The sequence below is a fragment of the Amaranthus tricolor genome, chromosome 8, assembly GCF_026212465.1.
Source record: "Amaranthus tricolor cultivar Red isolate AtriRed21 chromosome 8, ASM2621246v1, whole genome shotgun sequence".
In the NCBI taxonomy this organism is placed as follows: domain Eukaryota; kingdom Viridiplantae; phylum Streptophyta; class Magnoliopsida; order Caryophyllales; family Amaranthaceae; genus Amaranthus; species Amaranthus tricolor.
In genome coordinates this window covers 21920936-21930246 of record NC_080054.1, presented here as the reverse complement: position 1 = coordinate 21930246, position 9311 = coordinate 21920936, and the positions used below count along the sequence as shown (strand labels likewise).

At 34.2% G+C, this 9311-nt stretch overlaps 1 protein-coding gene across 1 annotated transcript; it reads left to right on the top strand.

Moving 5' to 3' along the window:
- Positions 1–278: 278 nt before the first annotated feature.
- LOC130820174 (TPR repeat-containing thioredoxin TTL1) lies at positions 279–8103 on the top strand. The gene is made up of 7 exons (XM_057685440.1): positions 279–1551; positions 1647–1842; positions 2923–3095; positions 5442–5775; positions 6242–6449; positions 6622–6728; positions 7560–8103. Exons 1-7 carry the CDS (start codon positions 551–553, stop codon positions 7710–7712), a joined length of 2172 nt encoding a protein of 723 aa, XP_057541423.1. The 5' UTR covers positions 279–550; the 3' UTR covers positions 7713–8103.
- Positions 8104–9311: the final 1208 nt, after the last annotated feature.

The window sequence follows — 9311 nt, the reverse complement described above, 5'->3', positions numbered from 1 at the left end:
TTAAATTTAAAAATCACCCTATTATTATTATTTTTTTTTTCTCTTAAGAAAATCTTAGAAAGAATATTAAAAATCCAAAAGTGTGTTGGTTCCCACCTTCTCTTTTCCTTTCCTCTCCTGCTTTGCATTGTCAACATTCTCTTGAATATCTGCAAGCTGGCATTCTTTGTTTTCAACTTTGAGAAAAAAAATTATTTATATATATATATATATATATATATATATATATATATATATATATATATATATATATATATTTATTTATTTGTATGCTATGATGATCATATGATTATAAAATGAGATGATCAACAGCACTATTTCTTTCTAAGGGAGGATTATCCCTTTTTTTTTTCTTGTCATTCCTTGAATCATTTTCAAGCTTACCTGGTTTTTAGTTTGCATACTTTTTCCTCATTTGTATATCATTTGGGAAACTTTTCATTGCATTCATATGAATGGATGCAGGAAAACTTTCCCAGAGTATTAGGGAATAAATGGGAGTGTGATTAGGTTAAGATTACATGTTTTGTGACAAAACAAGAAATAAAATATGAGCAGTGAATCATCACCAGAGAAGATAAGATCAGGATGTGGGCTATTTGGGGCAGTTTTTGGAGGAACTAAGAAGTTTTGGCCTAGAAGAACTACATCAACAGGTTCTCTCCCTAGCCAAAATGGTAGTGTTAATAGCAGTCCTAAGAGAATTCCGAGTGCTGGACATGGGTCCAAGAAGAGACGCGGAAGTTTTGATGATCTTGATGCTGATGGTTCGTCTTCTCAAGCTTCATCCAGCCGCGGTGGTGTGCTTAAACCTCAACAGAATGTCGCTCCTGTCAAAAACCAACATCGACAACAACATCAAGGTAGAAGACCGTCCTCAAATGAGATATCTGTTGTGACGGCTACAAGAAGTGCAGCACCAGTACAGAATCAGAACCAATCGAATGTGCATAATGCAAAGAAGACAGTTCCAAAAGAGGCGGTTGGAATATCAGGGGAATTAGAAATGATGATAGCCGAGCGTCAAAGAGATGTAGGAGGGGCTAATCTTGTCCGAGTTTCATCAGGCAATGTGATGGTTCATAAAAGTTTAGGTAACTTGAGGCAGCCTGGGGGGACAACTTATACGTATACAAAACCCACCTCAAATAGTAAAGAAAATCGAACAAAAATCAATAATAACACATCGAAATATTCGAATAGTGGTATGGGGAACATTGTGAGCAAGAAACCGATGGAGAATGGAGGAAAATCATTGTCAACAGGAGGGAATACATCACTATGTCGAGCATTGTCATGTAGGATGGATCCTGAAGAGTTGAAGATTATGGGGAATGAAGATTACAAGAATGGAAACTTTGCAGAAGCCTTAGCTTTGTACGAAAGAGCAATCGATTTGGACCCGTCCAAGGCTTCCTACAGGAGTAATAAGAGTGCTGCTTTGACGGCTCTTGGACGGCTTCTTGAGGCTGTTTTCGAGTGCAGAGAAGCTATTGGGTTAGAACCTCATTATCACAGAGCTCACCATCGTTTAGCTAATCTTTATTTGAGGTAATAATGTAAAGGCCATCATGAATCTTAATTAGACATGATTTGCTTGTAATTTTGGGTAGATTTATGCTTATTATATGTATGAATTATGTCAGATTAGGAGAAACAGAAAAGGCCACTTATCATTTTAAACAGGCAGGGCCAGAAGCGGACCCAGATGCAATGAGTCAAACGAAAGTAGTTTTAGGACATCTGAAGAAGTGTGAGGAGGCTAAGAGACTGAAGGATTGGCACACAGTGCTTAGAGAATCAGGCAATGCCATAGCTGCTGGAGCGAATTCTGCACCAATGGTTGGTATCTTTTCTTCGTTTCAGCTATTTGTTCGAGATATATGAGCCATTGACGAAACTAAATGTCTATAATCCGGAATAAGGGAACAGGTTTTCAACGAGCTGGGGCGGATCGGGTCAAAATTTAAATGGTTTGGGTCGGGACGGGTCATGTAAAATTTTAAACCGCCTGGAGCAGGTCAAAGCCCGTTTAAATCCGACCCAATTTGACCTGTTTTAAAAATGTTCATTAAATATTTTTTTTATACTTTATGCCTGTTGGGTCGACCCACTTATTTATATAATAATATCATTTTAAAATATTAAAAAAAGTGGTAATTTTTTTTCACAATTAATTCTTACAATTATCCGACTTGGCCCGGTCTGACCCTTTATACCAAGACTCGTTATTGACCCGATCCACGAATGACCCGTTAAAATGTGATTCAACCCTTGACCCGTTGGGTTGACCCGCCCCGTTGAACACCTCTACCTATGACTAACAACCACTAGTTGACTCTCATTCGTCTCTTATTTTAAGTGGAATATTTTGCACTACATATGAACATGTCCAAAGGGCTGGCTCTCGTGTGCAGTGCTTGAAGGAATGTAATCATGTGCGTTATCCAACGATGAACTTTATATGAAATTGAAGTGGAGTTGTCAAATTTGTGGCTAGAGTTAAGGGAAACATAATCGATCCTAATAGCTAAAATAATATCATCAACATTGGTTTAAAGACGTGAAAGAGTATATAATACTCTCTCCTATACATTGATTTAGGGACATTTTCTTATTGGGTGAATTCATTGATTACGTCCCATTTCTATTTTTGTCATTTTTTTTATCGTTTTACCCTTACTACAACAATACAATAATATATAATATCAATTGTCCTTTAAGGAAAACGAGAATTTTTCACCCACTTGTAAATGGTTTCCCACCTCTCTTTGTTTTGGTGTAAAACTCAAATGTCCCTTTATCTATGAATAGAAGGGAGTATATCTTAACTCATGAGACTACAATCATTAGTTTAAGTTTTAAGTTAATATAATTTTGTGAAAGTTACTAATCATATTGTTTTATTTGAATGAAACGAAGATATTTGCGCTGCAAGCAGAGGCGTATTTGAAACTCCATCGGCCACAAGATGCAGTCACAACATTGACAAAAGGTCCAAATTTTGATGTTGCTGAATGCACCAAGTTCTTTGGTCCTGTTGGGAATGCTATGCTGTTGGTGATCCGGGCTCAGGTTGATATAGCTGCTGGAAGGTGAGTCTGTCATGTTTTTCAATCTCCATTATCTTTGTGTTTGTTTGATGGAAATACTTTATATGTGAAATAAGATCCTATATCAATAAAATAGTGGGTTATGAACTTGTTTATATACTAGTTGGGCTAATCTTCCTTCTACCATATAGTTTTGGAAAACAATGAACCTCACTAAGTGTATGTGCAAGTAAACGCTCTTGACCCGTGAGTTTGTGGGCCCGAGCCCACAGGTGTCCCGTGTCCACACGAGTGAGCCACAATGAGATTATGTGACGAATTGTCACGACCTAATAATCTTATTGCCTATTGATTTTCTCTTTAGACATACAAAGACTAATAATAGAGGTGGATAATAATTATTAAGACTGTTTTTAAAATATCTTTAAAGTCTATAAAGTTAATTTAAGTGAAGCAAAATTTATATTTTTACAGTATAAACTAATAGAAGTATAAATTATTACTTAAGGCCGTTTATTTTTATGAGGCTATATCTATTGGCAACCTGCAAACGTGGAAAGTAGTCACGTTTTCGGAAATATTTGTCTTTAATCATTTTGAAACGCGACTCAAATCATTTAAGGTGATGTTTGAGTGTAGAAGACCTTTTGTAAAAGGTTTTGTGCCCTTCATTTACAAATTAAAGAATAAAAAATAGAGGAAAAACTTAGACGAGACCTAGAAAATAAAAAAACTCCATTAAAAAACAATTTCTTAAAGCAAAAAAATCATTTTAATTTAGTTTTATTTTCAAATATTTTTTTTTAAATATAATATATCTTGTACCCGATCGTTCTTGAGTCAATCTAAATTGCATTTTTTGTTCCTAATCGAATATGGTTGGAGATAGAAATGGGCAACTTGTTAGTGCCCAGAACCAATCTGGTTCTAAAATACTAAAAAAGGAAAAAAGAATGATTTAATTAGCAAAAAAAGTGAATTAGTAGAATTTATTTGTAGCAAGCATGATGATGATTATGTTAAACACGTACTGCATGACAGCTCAAAATGTTGGTTGAAGTCTGTGGAATTGACTGCATCAATCCAGTATTAATCTTTATTAATCCCAACTAATCATTAACACACCAACAAACCTTTTGAAATACGGAGTATTTCATTGTGGGAAATATTCCTTATTTTGTTTGGTATATTAACAAACTTGTCAATCAAGAATAGCAATCCATTATTAAAACTAATAATTATTCATTTTTCATATTAAACTATTTCTTTTCGTCCTAACGTGCACCAAAATTAGGTTTTGCTACTGTTATATACATGAATTTGTACTGGGATTATGATATTGGAATAATGAAATACTCCCTCCTATTCATTTTAAGAATCCTATTTGACTTTTTACGGATTTTAAGGAGAGTCAAAAGTGGAACCCTAAGGGTAGATAAGAGAGTGGTATTATGGGTTTTTTTATGTAAGAGAAGAAAATTAGTATGAGTAATGGAGGGTATAATTGAAATAGGATAAAGCTACTAAGGGCATAAAAGTCAAAAACCCATTCAAAAAATAGAAATGGGACAATTAAGGTGACTTGACCATAAAAAAAAATGGAACACATAAGCTGAATAGGAGGGAGTATTTTATTATATTGTTTTATATGCGTAAACACTTACACTCCTATATAACAATCTGTTGCTAATTTGCTAATTATTCTGTCATGTATTCTTAATTAGTGTTTTTGAATAAGAATGATTATCCTTGTTCTAATTTGAGATGCTTTATGCTGTTAAGGGTCAATTGAAACAATTTATTTATTAGTTTTATTATTAACAAGGCTAAGATTACATATATTCGACTCTTTCAAACTTAGTGTCACATAATTTAATAAATTGCCTCGTGAATCGAGAATCGGAAAAAGCAAATTATGGTCGGGTTTAGGCTATTTTTAAACCACTTTGAGCAAATTGCGAATTCAAAAGATGAACTAATTAACTAGCAAATTATGTATCACTATTCAAACCCAATCCTAGGTGGGAGCCATATAATGGCATTGGGATAATAAAATGTTGTAATGCACAACTTTGCTATTCTTAATGGTTCCTAAGTAGTTATTTATAGATTTATAAGCATGTCCTATAATCTACAACATTTAGTTGTTTCACCGTCACTAAAAGCTATTACTTTGGTGTGATTTGAGTCGAATGTATGTAACTTATTCATTGTCTTGTAATAGGAATGATGTTTTTAATTGACCCTTGATGGTAAATATTATTTGTATCCTCACATAATTAAGAAGTGCACATATTTTACTGAGTCATATGAAACGAAAGAACATATGTTAGTTCTATTAAGTTGTGCAAGTCACTATGAACCGTAAACTCATTAAGGGATTTGCAGGTTTGATGATGCATTGGAAGCAATTCAACTTGCAGGTAAATTGGATCCATCCAACAGAGAGGTGAGCATAGTAACACGAAGAGCTCGAGCTGTGTCCTCAGCTCGATCTCATGGGAATTCCCTATTCAAGGAAGGCAGATTCTCGGAAGCTTGTGTTGCTTATGGCCAAGGGCTAGAGCATGACCCTTACAACGCAGTCTTGCTTTGCAACCGAGCTGCTTGTAGGATCAAACTCGGTCAGTTTGAGAAAGCAATAGAGGACTGTTCTGCTGCGCTTAATGCTCGCTCCTCTTACACCAAAGCTAGACTAAGAAGAGCTGACTGTAACGTCAAGGTACTGAAGTTTTCTCGGCTGGTGCTAACCAGTTTAGTGCTACTCCTTCGTACCCTGATTTTGCAACATTTCATATTTGGGACCATTTTTCTCTGCACCTTTCTCCTACACACTTGCTTGGCCTAACAATTCTATTTTCCTCTCAATAACCAACCCCAAGTGTTGCAAAATCCGAAGACAAACAAAGAAGTTTTTCTGCTAGTGATAGAGTATATAACATATCCTGGGGCGATAACTATTATTTTATGCTTTTGGTTGACTAGATACTTGACATGGTATCAAAAGTCAGTGTGACTAAACATCACGGATTTGAATCTAATCCACCCTTGATATGGTGTTGTAGACTTGTAGCCCCGAGGATATGTTATGTACTCTATCTAGTTGCTATATTTCCTTCTTTTTAAAAAGAGCTAGTAACATAAGTTGATCTTGCCCACATTAATTTATTATTCTCTTCCAATGTTAGTTGCAAAAATGGGAAGCTTCTGTAAGAGATTATGAAATCCTATTGCTAGAATCTCCAGGAGATGAAGACCTGGCCAAGGCGTATTGCGAGGCACAAATGCAATTAAAAAAGCAACAGGGAGCAGATGTATCTAACATGAAATTTCGGAATGATGGTGTAGTCAAAATCCAAAGTAGTGAGCATTTCAGAAACTTCACATCCTGGCCTGGTAAATCAAATGTTATTTAGGATGGTAGTTTTCTCCATTATAATACTCCCTTCGTCTCTTTGAATTTGCTACTACACATTCGAAAAGCACTCACTTTAATTCCGTGCTGTACTAAATTCGAAGGGAATGATCGAGTAGTCCTGAAATAAGCTTCATTGTAATGTCTGTGCAGGCCTATCAGTAGCTGTGTTCTATAACAAGCTGAAGCCAGCTGACAGACAGGCGGTGCAATTCATGGAACAACTCTGCAAGTCTTATCCAGCCATAAGATTTCTCAAGGTTCATCTTTATTTCGATTTGTTGACATTGCATATTCATGTTAGAATAGAATTCAAAACGTAAATTATTTTAACTAATTTTGAAGGGCCGGAGAGATAATGATATGGATAATTCAGATTTACAGGTTGAGATGATAGATAATAGATATTAATAGAAAAGGAAAATTCTTGTTTACAACCATTAAAATTGATTTATACGTTTATGCAGTGGACCTCAATATTTTGGGATTAAATTTTGGCATTTTCGTAAATTAAGGGGTGTTTGGTATGAAAATATAAAATATAATGGAAAGGAAAATGATAAAGAGGAGTAAGGGTAAGAGTAAGGATTGTACTTATATGTTGTTTGGTATAAAAATATATAAGGGAAACACTTACTTGATCATAGAAACACCAACAAACTTGATCATAGAAACACCAACAAAAGTAGCATCAGAATTTGTTACTTGACATAAATGAGTGGTAATTAAATAAGAGTATCTATTACCCTCAGAAAAGGGATTGAGTTAACTTAATATTATACCAAACAAAAACTATGGAGTAATGGTAATTGAATCCCTTACTTGTTATTAAAAAGTTCATACCAAACACCTCTAAATGTCAATCGAAAACGACTTCTGCTATTATAATGGCAACCGATCTCCAACCCTGACTTGGCGGGAGCCCCTAAGGGAAAATGGGTAATTGCAGGTTGTAGATATTACTAAAACATTTCAATGTTTAATACAAACTAAGGTTATAAACTTGTACATTGCAACTTAAGAGGTTTGAAGTTTCACATATTATGCACAAACTGTGAATGATGATGTGATCGTAATCTTGTAAAATTCAGGTTGAGGTTGAAGATTGCCAGAGCTTAGTGAAATTTGAGGGAGTAGAGTCATTGCCAGCTTTCAATATATATCGAAATGGGTCGAAAGTTAATGAAGTTCCTGGAGAAAATCAGGAATGTTTGGAAAGTAAAATCAAAGAGTATACAAGCTAGCATACCTGGAAATTTCTTTATAGAGGATGTTTGTCATTCATTCATTTATATTTTTGTTCTTGTCTTTCTGAATACATCTTAGTGTGCACGGTTGGAGTGGCAAGAACACTAAGGAGGCAAAAGAATTCCATGAACTGATAATACATTATTTTTCATGGGTAGAACCAAAATCGGAGAATAGTTTGATTCATTGCTGCAAACTACATTGTTGTTTGTCCGACTTTAAGAATGTATAGATCTCGAAAAGCCGAAGGATAAGGTAAGGGAAGGGAAGAGTTAGCATTATTGCTTTCTCTATAATGTGGATCATTTTGTTTGTATCTCTTGTTCTTTCAATTAATTTTATTGAGATTCTTAAATGGTCTATGCTTTTGCTTGTTCCTATTCGGTTTGCCCCATTTAGAAAAAACTGCAGTAGCAGATGATGGTTATAACGCCTTAATGTGTTCATCATTCATTTCAAAATGACGAGCAGTCTCAAAAATGTTTTTAGATTAACATTATGACTTATTGAGACATTAAAGCCTTAAACATTGACCATCAATCATCAATTTGAATAAGATAGAGGCATTCCTTCTATATATTGTTGTATTTCTTTTAAAAGCTTTTGTTATCATATCAATTTGAACAAGATATAGGGGTAATTTTATGGCAAAACTGATAAAATAAATTAATTTTTCTCAATCCGTTAACAAAACTTATTTATTATTTATTTTTAAATAAAAGAAACTTCTATGGGGCAACCCTGAGGTATTGGATTTTTCACGTTGTAACCAAAGTTTTTAACCCTAAGGTTTTGTCCAATTCATTCTCTGTGACCTTTTTACATAAAAAACGTTTGAAATCGTTAGTTTAGTAAGATTAAAGCATTTTGTACAGCTGAAGCATACGAAAACCCCTTATTTACCCAATTCAACTCTCTCATCATGATATTTCCCCATTTCACCCTAAATCTCTAAGCCTAAATCTCCAAATTTGAAATACAAATTCAATAAAACTCATCTCAAAAAATCACAAAATCGAGCTCTCAACTGGTGGTAGATGAAGGTCGACATTTTCTGCCCCAATTTCGTGTCGTTTACCCTAGGTCAATAACGATGAGTAACTATTATTTGCAAGAATTTCAATTAACTCTTATTGTTTACAAATTAATCAAAAATTGAATTTGTTGAATGTATTGGATTGTTGAACTTGTAATCGATTTGCTGGATTGTTGAATTTGTTTACAAACTAATCGAATTGTTTACAGATTGCTCTAACTCTTCAATCTTACTAAGTAGTATTTGAACACCCCTTTGCAATTAAGTATGATCTTCATGAAGGTTGAAGAAGAAATTCGAATAAAAATTATTTTAAGCATAATGATTTGAAGAAAGAATCCTCATTTGATAGTAGAAAGAGAATTGAAAAAACTAGGATTCGAAGTTGGGGAAAAAAATGTGATTTGGAGAAAGATTGGAAAGTTAAGGTTTTGGGTTAAATATAGTTTCTGATGTAATGGGATCTGGAAAAGGATTAAATAGTCGTACATGATGCTTTAATCTTACTAAACTAACATTTTCAAACGTTTTTTGTGTAAAAAGTTCACGGATGATGAAT